Source organism: Peromyscus eremicus, chromosome 8b, assembly GCF_949786415.1.
Source record: "Peromyscus eremicus chromosome 8b, PerEre_H2_v1, whole genome shotgun sequence".
Classification (NCBI taxonomy): domain Eukaryota; kingdom Metazoa; phylum Chordata; class Mammalia; order Rodentia; family Cricetidae; genus Peromyscus; species Peromyscus eremicus.
Window position 1 is genome coordinate 30,195,824 of NC_081424.1, and position 16,565 is coordinate 30,212,388.

The 16,565-nt window shown below is 40.3% G+C and overlaps 1 protein-coding gene across 1 annotated transcript in view; it reads left to right on the forward strand.

The window, feature by feature from the left end:
* The window catches only part of L3mbtl3 (L3MBTL histone methyl-lysine binding protein 3), a 112,475-nt gene that overhangs the window by 12,435 nt on the left and 83,475 nt on the right, over positions 1 to 16,565 (forward strand). The window contains exon 3 of the mRNA XM_059272619.1: positions 9,263 to 9,381. Coding sequence (XP_059128602.1) covers positions 9,280 to 9,381 — 102 coding nt within the window. The 5' untranslated portion in view covers positions 9,263 to 9,279. The remainder of the gene's footprint in view (positions 1 to 9,262; positions 9,382 to 16,565) is intronic.

The window sequence follows — 16,565 nt, forward strand, 5'->3', positions numbered from 1 at the left end:
TAATAGTCGTTACTGGTTTTAAAAGGAAGTTATAGGGTCCAAGCTGGCTTGTGTTGGGTGAAATTCTTTAACAAGAGTCCCTTTTTCCTCAGTATGTCTGTGTTCCTCCTTGACTATTTATGAGGGTCCTATGTACGTACTTTGGGGAATGGGAAGTGTCCCAATAAAGGCCATATAGGAGGTATGGAAGATCACTGAGACCTCTAGGAAGGTCTTATAATGCAGGGACCAAATCTTTCTCAGGATCACTTTCTGAAGACTGGACTTACGGGATTGTAGGTCTGGGGCCATTCCCAGTATTAGACACTACAGACCTCAGCACAGGGATGCAAACCAGGAGCTAGATCTGAAGATAGCATCCCAGTAGTGGAGTCCAATCTGAAAATAAATAAGCAGTGTCCCATAAAACTATGTCCCATAGTGAGGATTCTGTGGAACTCCATGTACTATATGGTAAGGAGCCCAAGGCTGAGTGTCTATGGAGAACATCAAGAGAGTACCTTACATGTGCCTGCAAGACTCCCTGTGTGCGCCTTGCTTCTCCCAAAGGCTGCTAGGGAATTTCACTTTTCATTTTTAATCACAAAATCTTTTAACATGAGTAAATGGCTTCCTAAAATGCATTTGGAGGGAGCAGACTTTGGGACATATGACCTGGCCTTAGTCTAGACTTGTTCAAGTGCAGCTGGACCCGTGCAGTGATAGTGTGGGCAGTCACGGGGCCGGGCCTGAGATGTGTGGACGTCAGATTCCCCATCCCCCTTGACACAGTCATCTTTTATTATGGCAGAAGAATTGCTTTGGGAAGAGATCAGTAGTCTTTCTTGAGTGTTAAAATGAGGAACTCTGAACAATGAAAGAGCCACTTTGAAACAAATTTATATGAGAACTTCACATATGAGTACTTTACATTATTTCCCCCTTCTCTTTTTAACTCCTCTCGTGTTCCCCCACACCCTCTCAAATGCATGACCGTTTTCTTATTAATTATTGTTGTTACACACACATAATATATATATATATATACACACATATAAATATATACAGACATATATAAATACAGTCTGCTGAGTCCATGTAGTGTTGTTTTCATGTGTATGCTTTTAGCACTGACTTCTTGGTGTTGGTATTGGATAACCAATTAGGAAGCTCATCCCTAGGGCAGACTGATTCTCCCTCTTGGAGTGTCATTAATTGCTGGCAGTTCTTACGCTAGGGGTGGAGCCCCCTGAGATTTCCCCTATCATTTTTCTTTCTCTTTTCTGTGAGTGCGTCTTACTGTGTAGCCCTGTCTATTCTCGAACCTGCGTAAACCAGGCTGGCCTTGAACTCACGAAGATCCAACTCTGCCTTCCCAGTGCTAGGATTAAATACACCACAGCCAGCAAGAACGTTGGTTTCTATAAGGAAACAAAAGGCCTTCTTCAGCTAATGATCTTAGGAAAGCATTGGATTCCTACCTCTGAGTGTGGCTTTCGGCCACTGTCCTGTTACTCTTTGACATAGTTGTCATTTTATTTGGTTCATGGTAATGATTTTGGTGCTCCCGACTCTCTGTAGAAGGTATTAAGGTGTGTTGTCTTCTTAACAAAACCCAGAAAGGTCAGTCTATCAGCATCAGGCAGTAATATCTCAGGCCTCTGTGTCAGTCACACACCTTTAATCATGTTCTCTGAATTTTAATGGGGTCCTGCTTTGATGTGACATTTGCCCCATTGTATAACCACTCTGGGCTCCCAACCTGAGCATCTCGGTCCCTTAATTTTGAAATTGCATCTGTTCAATGAAAAGCTATAAAGTGCAGCTTCCAAAAAAGCAAGTACCAAATGATGATGGCTATTTAACTGTCTTTTGTTTGTTTGTTTCTTGGTTTTGTGTTCCTAGGAACTGAGTCCAGGGCATCTAACCTTCTAGGCAAGCACTATACTGCTGGGCTACACCCCAGCCCTTATTGATGGTTTTTGTTTGTTTGTTTAGTTATAAAAATCTCTTTTTGGGATATGTGTGTTCACATCTGTGGGCTCATGTGTGTGCATGTGTGTGAAGGCTAGAGGATGACATCGAGTGTCTGTCTTGATTATTCTCAACCTTGTATCTTGAGACAAGGTCTCTGACTTGAACCCCAGCTTGCTCTGCTATTCTGGCTACCCAGCTTGCTCTGGGGTTCCCCTGTCTCCACTTGCTGAGTGTTACGATCAAAAGTGAAGCATCATCTGAACTCTGGGCCTCACTCTTGTGTGACAAAGCTTTTTCTGCTGAGCCGTGTCCTCAGCCCCTGTCTCTTTGCTCTTTATGAGCACCGACTTGCCATTCTCATCAATATAATTTTTGGAGAAAGCACTTGGAGTAGCAATGGCCAAGCAACACACAATGCTGGACCCATGTTATCCTTGTCTGCTCCCTCCATCTGCTGGCCCAGACTTCCGGTGGGAGTTGGGCAAGTTGGGCCACTCCTTTGCTTTGTGCTGAGCCACCCAGGTTGTGCTGTTTGTCTTCAGAGGACTGTTATCTTCTCTCCATCTCGAGTCCTCCCTTCAGAGTCTGCTCCTGAAAAGCCTCTCTTTTATCTGCTCATGGCAGAAAGCGCAAACAAGTGGCATGAAAGAATCATGAAGAGCACACACGCTCTGCTTATGTTTAGTCGAAGTGAGATGAGTAGATTCATGACATTTGTGAGGGGTAGGTCCCAAGCCAAACTGTAAGAAAATAAAAATAATTAAAAAAAAAAAGAAAAAGAAAATTGTGGCACCTAAGTTCTGTAAAATCACTAAAGTAGAGCTGAAATAATCTCCCCAGACCCTACCTAATCATCTCACTTGTTGCGTGATCTTTATGGTGTTGAGCACTAACTGAAATAAATTTGCACATCTTTTCTACTGATTTCCTTTTGGAACGCTTAGTCGTTGTGTTCACACAGTGCGTCTGAGTCATTGCATTTGACATTTCAGTCTTTAATTTATCCGAAACGTCTATCTTGTGGCCAGGGTCTATGACTTTCATAAGCATTTCCATATTCCCTTTATTCTGTCTTCAACATTAGACTCAACTAGCAGCTAATTTTGCTTGTTTGGTTTCTTAAAAAGAAACAGGGTTTTTTGTTTGTGTTTTTGTTTTTGTTTTTGTTTGTTTTTTTTTAAATCATTTTATTTGCAGTGTTTGTAGCAGTAAGAATAAGTTCTGTGACTAAGAGCATACCTGGCCCTTGGCCAGGCCTGGCAATGTGCTCCTGCCCCTCGGCTCTATGGCAGAAATGATTCAGAATCACATGGCTGAGGCAGGATAGATTAGGAAATGTCACCAGAACTTCAGGTGTTGCTCAGGAACGGTGGGAACTGTAAATGCTGGCTCTGGGGATGCATATGGTCGCTGTGAAGGAGCGAGCCCTGCACTTCTCCTATGATCCATCTGCTCTGCCGATATACTTGCACTAACACTTCTCAGTAAGTTACCCAAGAGCTTCACGGGGCTTATTTCCCCTTAACGACGTCTAGACCATCCTTTCTCTTGTTGACATCAGTAGCAACTATTCCCCTGGGAAGACATGCCTTTTGTAATACACTTTTAAATAAGCATGAAGCAGAATTTAAAATTTGTGTATTATATTTATATCATAATTTTTGAATGTATTGTTTTAATATTAGTAGATACACATAGAAAACTCAACATGACTGTTGAGCACCATTACCTTTTTGTGGACACAGCTAGAGTTCCCAGTTTCTGACAGATCCGTCTAAAAATATTTTATGTGCATACACAATGCATACTTCATATTTCCTTTTGTTTTACACAAAGGGTAGCACACCATTTTTTGCACTTTGCTTAACATTAGTCACATTAACCATGTCTTGAATTATTTCTGTATTAGAACAGAGACTTGCCTTGTGGCGTTTTATTCCATGGCATGGAATACCCATGATGAACCCATGGATTGTTAAAGGTTTTATACACACAGAAGTATCTAATAGGACAATTTTCTAGAAATAGACTTTCTGAGTTGGAGGATAAGGTCTGAATTATTAGTCCATAGCAGTTTTAACTTACAATGACGATGAGAGGCCCAATTCCCTCCAGCCTCATCACATAAACATTTGTTTGTTATTTTATTTGTTTGTTTGTTTGTTTTGTCCCAGGGGTTTTCTACCACTGAGTTGTATTCTCAGCCCCTAAAACATGGGTTTTTTTAATATAAGATACTAATTGGTGACATCATTTGCCTACCTAGAAGTGCTGTATGAGGTCTAGCTTTCATTCTCAGTCCATACATTCCTCCCAAAACAAACAAATGAGAAAAAGGGAGAAAAAAATCTAGTTTTATTAACATCTAATGGAATACTTTTATTAACATCTTGTGGGAAAGATTCATTAGCCTGGGGCTACCAAAGACTTGTTCACATGAGAAACTGAGGTGGTGTATTCAATAGGTAGATGATCTCAAGGGAGGGTCAAGTTGTACAGCTTTGATTTGGAGACCAGGAGGTGGTAGAGGAGAGAGAGACAGGAGATAATTCTGAGGATACTGCCATGTGTCACCCTACCCTAGAAACTTAGGTCAAGAAGGTTGTAATAGAAGTGGGCAAAGCTGAAATGTTCACAAAAGGGGACTTTGGGTTATAATGTATGGTATTGGTGCCAGCAGTAATAATCTTTTACTTCAGCAAGTGCCATCAGTTTTTTTGATGAGGCATCCATAGTAGTCATTGGCAAAAGCATGCTGGGCAACAATGCCCTTGATTGTCATGGTCAACAGGTCATAGATACTTTTGAGAATAAAAAGCTTCACTGGTATATTTGGTGGCCATCTGAACCCCCAAAGTGCCCCATCGAACATCATTCATGGCTGGAAAGCTTGAGAAAGGACAAGTTAGGAAGAAAATACTGTTTCTTTCCTGGTAGCACCTATCATGGTGCACCTCTGTGGTACTTCCTGAGGAAATCTCAGTGCTGTTCACCAAGAGACTGGGAATGGCATTCTTGCAGAGTGAGATGCTGTTTGTGGCTTTTATTCTCTCTCTCTCTCTCTCTCTCTCTCTCTCTCTCTCTCTCTCTCTCTCTCTCTCTGTCTCTCTCTCTCTCTCCACTGTAGATATAGTGTGTGTGTGTGTGTGTGTGTCCCCTGTAGATATAGTTTACCTTATACATAGAATTAGGAAATAATGTCAAGTAGTAATTAAAGAAATAAAACAAATCTAAAACCTTTGAGAGTGCTGCACAGGTGACCTCCACTGCAGGAGCGAGAAGTAAAGGCCTTTGTGTGTTTGTGTGTCCGTGTGCACAGGGTAAGAATGAAACAAGAAAGACTTGGGTGTCATAAAAGAAACAGCTTTTGTGAAGTGTCGGTTGCCTGCTGCTCTTCCTGATTAGTAGGTGGTGGGAAAACATTTAATCTGTTGTAGCTATTCAGACTCCTTGTGACAGAGTAGCCAGGGGCTTCAAAATCCGATGATGGGAAAGACAGTGTAGTAAATGTCTCTTGCTATAATAGCTTACACAGCACCTCCACTGACCTTAGAGTGAAAGACGTGAATGGACGCTGTATTTGCGAGTGCTGATGAATGCATAGGTAGGGCTGAGTTTGCTGTGTAATGTTGATGTTGTATAAAGCGGAAGCATATTCAGGCATTTCATAATGTACACAGTGAACATTTACCACAACTTTTATATAATGCCGACTCTCAGACTTGTTCTACTGTTGTGGAGTTTGTACTTGCATGGCTCTTAGGTAGGGGAAGACTAAACACCCTGCTTACTTACTGTTTACCCAGCGGGGAAAGTGTTCTGTCAGGGAAACATCACTCTTACATGATTTCAAAGGGAGCCAGTGCCGTTGCGATCTGAGTCCATGGGAAGTTTATTCACAATTTAAGTGCATGTCTCTTCTGGCTAGTTTTTTTTTTTTTTTTTTTTTTTTTTTTTTTTTGTCAACCTAACACAAGTTAGAGTTATCTGAGAAGAGGAACCTTAATTAAGAAATCACCTCCAGCTCAGCGGCGGTGGCTCATGCCTTTGATCCCAGCACTCAGGAGGTAAAGGCAGGTGGATCTCTATGAGTTCGAGTCTAGCTTGGTCTACAGAGTGAGTTCTAGGATAGCCAGGGCTACATAGAAAGAGCTGTGTAGAAAAAAACAAACCAACCAAAGGAAAAAAAAAAACCAAAAAACAAAAAACAAATCACATCTATTAGATAATTTTTGGGCAGTCTGTAGGGTATTTTCTTGATTAATGATTGATGTTGGAGGATCCCGCTCACTGAGAGAAGTATCACCCCTGGGCCTGTGGTCTTAGGTGACATAAGAAAGCAGGCCCTGAGGAGCTCTTCCATGGCCTCTGCTTCAGTTCCTGCCTTTAGTTCCCGGCAGGTGTCTCACAGTGATGGAGTGTGACTTGGGAGCTGTAAGATAAAATAAACCCTCCCCTCCTGGAGTTGTTGTGGTCACAGTGTTTTATTACTGCAATAGAAACTCTGAACAATGTCTTAATTCACTTAATATTTTCAAAATTTCTCACCTAATTCTCCCCTGACAATCATAGCCTTGTTCCTGTTCTGAGAATTAAGCCTCAGTAATAGTGAGATCTGGTTCTTGTGATTCACACTACATACAGTTTGAAATGTCTTCTAGTTGATATTTTATTTAGAGCAAAGAAGACAGAAAGAATATGGCACATCTGGAAATTCTCCGTGGAAGATTGTCTCTCATTCAAAGAAGCACAGAGTTTTTACACACTATTTAGAAATGCATATGACATATATTAAAGGACCAAACTTAAAAAGTCTTGAGGCTGGCATGGGGGAGCAAGCATGGAATCCCAGCATTTGGGAGGCTGAGGCAGGGGGATAAGATCAAGGCCAGCCTGGGCTTCATTGCAAGTTGTGGATAGTGTATTACATAACAAGATTCTGTCTAAAGAAAAAAAATGAAACACCTTGAACTATTTCTTCTACGCATATGTAAAATTGAGGATGTAGAATGAGTCACCAAAGACCCTGCCCACATCTGGACAGTTCCCAGTACAACACTGGTTTTATTTAGCCATGTGACTCCATTGATTAGTTTAAGACAGATTTCTCACATGTCTTTTCACCTATCCATTTTAGTTTGTGTCACTAAAATGTAAAGCACTTCCCACTAAAAAGAACATACTCCCTGGTGTGGTGGAATGTAGCTGTGATGTTAGCACTTAGGAAGTAGATATATGAAGATCATGAGTTTGCAAGCCTGCATAGTAGCAAGACTCTGTCTCAAGAAAAAACAAAATAAAAGATGGGCCAGAGGTGGCTCAGTATCACTGATGACCTGAGGTCAACCCTCAGAATCCACATGATGGAAGGAGGGAACTGACTCCCTGCAAGTTATTGTCAGACTTTCACACATGCACTGTGGCATGTGTGTGCCCTGAAAGATACACATACACTCAATGAATGAATGAATGTTTAAAAAAAAATCTCAATTTCTTCTTTATGGAGAGAAGCAAGTTACTATTCTGCACAGCAGTGACTTTCAGACTTTTTGGTCTTAAATATCCTTCATGATTGAAAACTCAAGTAGGTATTTTTGTAACATCCTATGCATATCGATACTATGTTCAAATAGATTGATTACTTATTTAAAAAATAATGGTAGTAAACTCACTATATGATAATTCATATAAACACAATTTTTATGCAAGAGCAATAAATATATAATAATAGTATTAATAAAAATGAGAGAAGTTGGCATAGTTTCAACTTCTGCAAATCTGTCCAATCTCTGGTTTTACAGGCGATAGCTGAATTCTTACAGCTGTTTCTGCCTTTAGTCTATTCCAGTTTATTGTTTTGGCTGAAGTATATGAAGAAAGTCTGGGTTCATGTAGATACACGGTTGGAAAAGAGAGGAATATTTCGCTAGTCTTTCAGTAATAGTGGAAATCTTTGATCACAACAAAACTCCAGGAAGGGTGGTTTATCTTCAAGGTAGGTTGGTATGCACTTGAAACCTGATCACCGAGGTTTCACCCTGTGTTCAAACATATTGATCTGAGAGTTGGAACTAATCCATTCTCTGGGCTCAGTGTTGGAACAGTATACCTTAGTCATTCGGAGAACATTTCTCCAATGGACTCTGTGAATCTTCCAAATCTCACCATAGCTCATTGAGTCTTTTAGACTTTGTGCTCATTTCTGTCAAAGTCTTGGCTATTGGGAAGCCATGGGGGTCATAGTAGATGCTTCAACTGAGTCAAACAAACATGATCTTGTTCTGAAACAATCACATTCACATTTGTTGTGTTAGTAGGTCCAACATGTAGATAGGTTAATATAGATGACTGTGAATAATGGACTCAATTTTGCTTTTATTTTCCCACTATCAAAATCCACTTTTAAATCCACTTTTTATTTAGTAGTTCTCTTATCTTTGGTTCCACTTTCTGAGATTATAGTTAACCAAGGGCTCAGTTACTTGAGGACAACAGCTACTCAAATATATTAAATGGAACTGTCCAGACACAGTCCATCAGTTTTAAATGTTGTTCTGCATAGCATAAGATCTGAGGCTGTCCTATTTCACTCTGCTTAGGAATGAGTCCCCTTTGGGTCCAGCAAGTCCATGCTGTACACCCTACCCCCCTCCCCTACTTAGGTACTTGGTGACTTGGCTGTCACAGTTACCAGACTGGCTGACCAGGTTCACCACGCTTGTATTCAAGTGAACTTCATTTTACTCACCATTGATGCCCAGCTGCAAGAGCATTGATGCTTATGACTTGAATATGCCAAAGAGAAGTCATTTATTGTTTAAACGAAAAGGTGAAGATTCTCACCTTAACAAGGAAAGAGAATCATGCCAAATCACTGACAGTTGTTGCTCTTAACCTTTTACAGTGTCTCATTTGTAAGTTAAAGTTTACTGTAGGAATGTATGCTTGGGGACAAAATTGTACAGAGCTGGTGGGATAGCTCAGTAGTACAGTGAGTGCCTCCCCCAGCTCTGGTTGCAGTTTCTGGCACCACAAAGTAAAACAGAAACATAATATAAGAGGGTTTGAAGGGCCTCATACACAGTTTCTGGCACCACAAAGTAAAACAGAAACATAATATAAGAGGGTTTGAAGGGCCTCATACATGCTAGGCAAGTGCTCAGCCCCGTTAGTGATACTTTTGAAGCAGTTGTTTCTAGATGGATGAATCAAGAAAATAATGTAATTAAAAGAAACAAGTAATAATAAGCACTAAATCAAACTGATGTGCACATGAAATATTTACACTCCCCTTTTCCTCTTCCAGGTTAAAAAAACTAAATCATGACTGAGTCTGCCTCTAGCACAAGTGGTCAAGAGTTTGACGTATTCAGTGTTATGGACTGGAAGGATGGAGTTGGTACCTTACCAGGAAGTGACTTAAAGGTAGATTTTCTTTGTCATGTGTGAATTATCTATTGTGTGTATCTGCGTGTGAGCTTATTTTACAGTGACTGCATACATGGAATAAGAATTCAAAGCATTAAATATGGTGTTATGGCTCTAGGTAGTATATGGTCTTCTGCAGTAAATTTGTAAGACAACTTGAAATACTGATAGATTGTCAGATTTTGTCATTTGGGTTAGGGGACTGAAGAATATGTTTAGAAGGAGGACCATCTATCTGTTTTGACTCTATTATGATAATGGCCAATATATATGGAAATGGCAGACCTAGAAAGTCTAGTTTTGTTTTTTTTTTTTTTTTTTTTTTGATATTTTAGTAATGGCTTTGTAGCTTTGAGTGTATAACCTCATTCCCTGGGTCCTAGTGTTCTTATACAGAAACCGGGTAAAATAATATGAAAAATCTGAATCAATAGAACTATTCACTGCCTTTAAATTACTTATACTATGAACATGAGTTTTTGTATAATCATTTTTTTCAGCAGCAAGCTCTTCCTATAAGTCAGACTGTGATTTTTTTTTTGTTTGTTTGTTTTTTTTTGTTTTTTTTTGTTTTTTGAGACACGATTTCTCTGTGTAGCTTTGCGCCTTTCCTAGGACTCATTCTAGACCAGGCTGGCCTCGAACTCACAGAGATCCGCTTGGCTCTGCCTTCCGAGTGCTGGGATTAAAGGTTGCGCCACCACCGCCCGGCATCAGACTGTGATCTTATAGAAAGGGCACTGTTCATGGAGTTCAGTCTACTGTGCTAGCCCACTGTGTGTCTCTATTCTTTATGGGGTTCAGTCTGCTAACTCTATATGTGCTGTCCGCCTCTGTCTCCACTCTTCATGGGGTTCTGTCTGCCCGCTGTGTGTGTGCCGCACACATGTGCCTTGCCCCATTGAGTCTACATTAGGACCACCTCTGCCGCTCCATGAAGCACAGCTGTGCAAGCTCAAACCAAACCACCCCCACTTCTGGTTTCTGATTTGGTTTAGCTGTGTTCCTATCTCTGGGACCTTGAACCTGTCTATGGCCTTTTAGACTTTGTGTTTGTACTCAGTCCTTTAGGTGTTTAAACTTTCTGTCTCTCTAACGGGCTGTCACTTGGCCTGTCTCTGTAATACTTGATTGCTGTGCTGTTTCAAATAGGAAAATTTTGCTCCCAACTTAGGCTTCTTGAAATCTAATCCTTTTGATGGCTGCTTGACAAATATCTTAGCCAAGTCCCTGCCCTCACTTATCCTCAGGGGTACAATTTAAACATCTGCCTGGGTTGGAAAAATGTTTGAGAGTTTAGTTGGCTTAGGTTTAATTAAGTACAAAGTGCCAGTGTATGAGTTTAAGGAAATAAAACTATTGCAGTGAGGTTTAGTGAAATCCAAAGAAACTTTTTTTTTAAATGGGTACCAAAATATAGTCAGAGGTTTTTAATTCTGGTATTCTTTTATGCCATAAGGCAATTATAGTCTAAAGTAATGCATGGTATACTTTAAAATAACCAAAAAAGAAGATTACAAAGGTTCTTAATATGTAGAATTAGAAATGTTTGAGGAGGTAGGAAAGCTAATTTCCTCATTTGAACATTACATATTATAGGTGTATGTAGAAATAGCATATAGTATTCATAAATATGCACATACTATGAATCCACTTAAAATTATTAAAAAGAAGAAGTTTTCAGTTTTAGTTTTATGTGATGACAAGTTACGGAGTAAGTTAATCCTTCGGGATCAAGATTGCTCTGCAGTAAAATAAATAAATACAAGAACAAATAGGAATTGAATTGCTCTGACATTCTCCAAGTGTCTGTCTGCATGAGACATGATAGATATAGAAGGCTGAAGTTTTTTGTTTTTTTTTTTAACTAAAAAAAAAAAAACAACCCTATTTCTCAAGCTCTGATAATGTATTAGCCTCCATATATTAGCCATGTGAATTTTGTCAAGTTATCAGGGACTGGAGAGGTAGTTTAGCAGTTAAGAGCATGAACTACTTTTGCAGGGTACTCTAGTGTGGCTGGGCAGCTCCCAACTGCCTGGAAGGCCAGTTCCAGGGGATCCAACAGTCTTCCAGACTCCAAGGGTGCTTGCACTCACAGCTTCCCAATCCCAGCCACAAACACATAATTAATAATAAAGTAAGTCTTGTGACTGATTACTTAAAATCCTTACACTTTGTAAGCTTTATCTGAAAAAAATGGGGGTTGTTAGGATCCTTAAGATTCACAACTGTAAAAAGGAGCTGTGGACTGATAAAGAATGTAAACAAACACTTAGGGTATGCATTTTCGGACTTTGCAATATATTATGAAAACTGCCTTTTTCTGTTATTTCATGTACATATTATTCTTGTGCATTTTTACTGTATAATGTCTCTTGCATTCAGGTACATGATGAAATTCATAACTTTCTTTTCGTTAGCTTTTGGTAACGAAGGGGAGTTTCCATCCCTAAGCAATCTGGATTGCTTTAAAGTTTTTTAAGCAATGGATTTTAGAAATTAACCTATTATTTCTATTAAGATAATCAGGTAATTAAGTCATTTAGGGTATTATAATCAGGGTTATTTGATATGACTTTTATACTCATGTAATTACCGGGGTAATTGTGATGTGTCCCATCTACTTCATGAGCAGTAGACAGTTTGATACCTCGTTTTATTTATTTATTTATTTTTCTTTTTCGAGATAGGGTTTCTCTGTGTAGTTTTGGTGCCTGTCAAAGAACTCACTCTGTAGACCAGGCTGGCCTTGAACTCACAGAGATTTGCCTGCCTCTGCCTCCCAAGTGCTGGGATTAAAGGCGTGCGCCACCACCGCCCGGCTTGATACCTGTTTTAACAAATGATTTGAAGAGCTGGGGAGGTGACTTAGTGGAAGACCAGAGATGAACTAAATCTGAACCCTTAGCACCGTGTATGAGGAGGCCAGTTGGAGAAAGGGAACAGATAAGAGGATTGTCGAAACTTTCTGGCCACCAGCCTAACTAGGTTTAGGGAAAGATCTTTTCTCAAGGAGATAATAAGGTGGCGAGTGACAAGCAGGACATAGACATGCTAGCCTGTGTATGGATGGTGTGTGCATCAGCATGTGTGTGCATATAACATTCATGTATACCTCTCTCTGTCTCTCTGTGTCTTTATCACACATAAAATATATTATTTATAACCCTTTTAAATTGAGATTCATAGCCCATCTGTTGTGTAACAGTTTCTTATGAGATTTAAACATACCATCCTGCAGGGAATTCCTTAAGCAGAAAGTCAAACAACTCAAATAGCTTCAGGAAGTCCCCGAAACTGAACAGATTCACTAGGCCTCTCTCTGCCAGGATAAGCAATAAAAGCTTAGAGTCCCTCTCCAAAGAGAAGTGTCAAGCTGCAAAGAAAATTCTTAGAAGAGCTGAGCTACAAAAGGTCAGAGCAGATCAGCTGCCCGGAAGAAGCAGAATTCAGCAGGCTGCCTGGAAGAGGTTCAGACCAGCTGAGGCACCTGGAAAGGCCACTCTCCAAGCTGATGAGTTGCCTGAAAGCTGTGTAGTGTGCTCCAGGTTCCTAGCCTTGTGAGCTGTCACCCATGCCGGGGTGGGCTTTGGTGATGCAGCTGTCTGAGTCGTTTTTGCTTCTGAAGGTAACCCCAATAAAAACATGTGTTCACCAAGTTGAACTTTGATAGTGTCAGTATTTTGGTTTGTTGTGGGCTCCCTATCTGGGATGAGTAGATGTGTGTGTTGTGACTCCCTAGGAAAAATTTTGTCACGTAACACCACCTCATGGACTATATTTCATAGCATCTCTTACATCAAAACTGGGGTTCTTTAAAAGGTTGAGAAAATAATTTTCTACTAGACTAAAATGTTAATGCCTTGAATAATTCATAAAATTTGCTTCCTCATATCATGGAGGGTACGTTACATCACCCAGGCTGCTGCCTTTCAATGGTTTGTGAATTTATAGGCACGTGGATTTCCTAACAGTTGGTACCTAAGTCACCCAACTCAAGTTTATCCAGCTGATACAGCCTGGCCTCATAGGTAGAGGTCACCTTCCCGTCGTGCGAACAGGTTTTATGTTCTGTAGATTTTTCGAAAGAACTTTCCTCTGTGACAGCCTCATGGTTGCTGGCTAATTACAATGTCATTTTTCTCGTGAGACTTCTGGAGCAGTTACCATTGTCCAAGTTTGAGCTCCTGAAAGTTTTTGGTTTTCTGGCCCCCACTTTTTCTCCGGCCTCATCTCCTTTTACCTCAGTGCCTCTTTATTTCCTCCCTCTCTCCTATATTGGGCATGTGTTCCTGTCTAGTCACTGGTATGTTCTGCCCTCTCCACACTGGGCCACTTAACCATACTATTTTGATTTTTTTTTTTTTTTTTTTTTTTTTTTTTTTTTTTTTTTTTTTTTGGTTTTTCGAGACAGGGTTTCTCTGTGTAGCTTTGTGCCTTTCCTGGAACTCACTTGGTAGTCCAGGCTGGCCTCGAACTCACAGAGATCCGCCTGCCTCTGCCTCCCGAGTGCTGGGATTAAAGGCGTGCGCCACCACCGCCTGGCTCATACTATTTTGAAATAAAGTACAAACATCTTTTTGGGTGCAGAAGTGAGAGAAATAGGAAATTGACTCTCCGAGGGAGCACCTTACCTGCAGTGTGTTTCATCTTTTCACTCAGCTCCTTCTGTCCATCTTTGGTCAGTTTACACATGGGGAAACTGAGGACCAGAGTGTTTATTCCTTTGCTCAAGTCAGTTATTGCAGCTCTGGGGTGGAGGAGACCGCGATGGTATTGAAACTGAGTCTCTTGACACTAGTGTACGGCTGTCTGTCTACAGTGTTCGCAGATTGAGACTAACAGACAAGGAAAACGGTACACATGGAGAGGTGGGAACTTCCTTGGGTGGGAGGGACCAGGAAGCCTTCAGAAGTCGGGCATCATCTGAGCTGAAAATGCTCTTTGTGAAGACTTCTTGGAAGGTGTCGGGGAAGAGAGCAGAGCAGGGTTTCCAGAGGCAGAGTCATTTTAGCAGGCAGAGTGCTAACAAAAGAGATTGTGGTCATTATCACGGCATTTCTGCCTAAAACAAGCTTCAGGAATTTTGCCGTTACCTGATTTGTTCTTTGAAAATGCAAATAAGCTTTAGTAGAGTAATGTCTACAGGAGAGGTTAGCTATGGGAGAGGTGACTGACTAAGAGGCGGGCAGTAGAGAGGTACTTGGTGGGGCTTCCCCAGGCCTGAGTCCTTTCTCTACCTGAATATCTAATGGCATCTGAAATATTTCTTCAGAGAGAATTAGTCCTCTGAGTCAGAAGGAGTTAGTCTTTCAGAGTCCCTCAGTAAAACGCAGATGCTCCCTGGAGACTGATAGCATCTTATCTAGTAAGAATAATTGCTCCTCGTCAGAGAGCCAGACCTGTAACAGCAAGGCAGAAGCCAGCTGTAAATCCAGCCCTTCTTCCTAATGCGTGGCTTTGCCTTGTCTCAATGAATGTTTAAAACAGTTTAGTGACCAGACATCTTTGCCCTTAAAACATATTGGTAAGTGGGATTCAGGGTTCAACATCGAAAGTAATAAAATGGAAATCATAACTTCAATAGAGTCTTTTAGTGATCTATTAGTAAAGAGACCCCAAAGAGGGAAAAGGGCTTTTCCCCCCTAGAAGCAAAAATAAAGAGCAGAGTAGATAATTTGTTTTGTTGGCCAAGCCAAATAAACAAAACCTGAGGCATAATTCTTTATTTTTATTTATTTATTTCTACTGACCTGGATAGATTCATGTGTAGAAAAAGCTGCCCTGCCAACTTGATGTTTGCCTTGCTTAATGAATTACTTTTGTAAAGTTTATAATTTTGGATATTTTCAGTTGGAGAATGGAACACATGAGAAATTTCATAGCATGCCAAAGTCATTCATAAAAACATGGAGGACCCAGGTGTTTAATTGGGGAAACAAAAGGAAATGTATCAGTCTTTCTGGAATTCTGTATTTGGACCTCTAGTTACATCAGCATCCCTATTCTTCCTAACATTTCTCTTCATTAGGAATGTCATGAAAGACACAAAATCCAGGTTGAGAAGCCGCAGCAAAATGGATTCCTTCCATCTTTTCTCGAAGAGTGGGATGCTCTGAAAGTTCTCAGAGGGTTTTGATTTCTGAGCTGAGTGACCGTATGAATGAGCAGATGTGCTCTGAGTTCTAGAGTTTTAGGGTGCCTTTCGGGGTACAGTGAATCCTATGAATCCTAGTCTCACAAGTGCGCACATAGCTTCATTTTACGCCTGTTTTGTGCATCAGTCCTTGAAGTCCATCGTTGGTCTCTGGCTTCCGGCTGTTTATGGTGTCCCCAGGTGACTTTGCGCGTCTACTTTGTGTTTAGACTGTCAGTGATGGCAGTTAGTGTTAGCAGAAGGAGAAGATGGCTAAGATTAAATGTTGCGTTTGCAGACATCCGACCTTTGAACTTTACAGGTATTTGAGCCAAACCCTTGCGAGTGTCAGGCCTGCACTTTTCACCCAGAGGTCTGGTGTCCTTTCTCGGGCGTGTATAATGCAGGGTGGTGTGCAGCGTAGCAGCCATTACGATCCTCTCTGTCTTCTCTAAATGTCTGGGGCTATTGCTCACATCTTACATTTGTCAAGTGAGCATACATTAGCATAGATAGCAAGTCATGAAAGCAGAATTAGTCATCTTAAGTGAATCATCATTTGTGTCTATTAAAAATAATCTGAACTCAGAATTGATTTTTGTATCACATTCTTCAATATCATTAAATAATGATCTTGGTAGCTTGTTTTAGCGACTCTTGCCCAGTAGATGGTACTGTCAGCCTTATTTTGAAGAGTTGCTAGTTAATTTTTTTTTGAACTTTAAGGTTTCTTTCTTTCTTTTTTTTTTCAGTTGTTATTTTTAGTTCTTGTCCGTGACATTATTATTATTATTATTATTTTTTACCATTTTCTAAACTGACATGGACACTAGGTATGCTACACACGTTGCTTGTGAATTTGTACTCAGAATATATAATAGGGAAAAAACATTCTCACCTTCCTGAACTATTTCAATTCTTTCAATCTAGGAAGTATTTGATAATTTTATACTATGAGTGTGGAAATTACATATAACTGAATGAAAAATCTGAAACATTTTATTGTCCTTTCACATTTGAGCTTTCTATCCCTCTTCCTCCT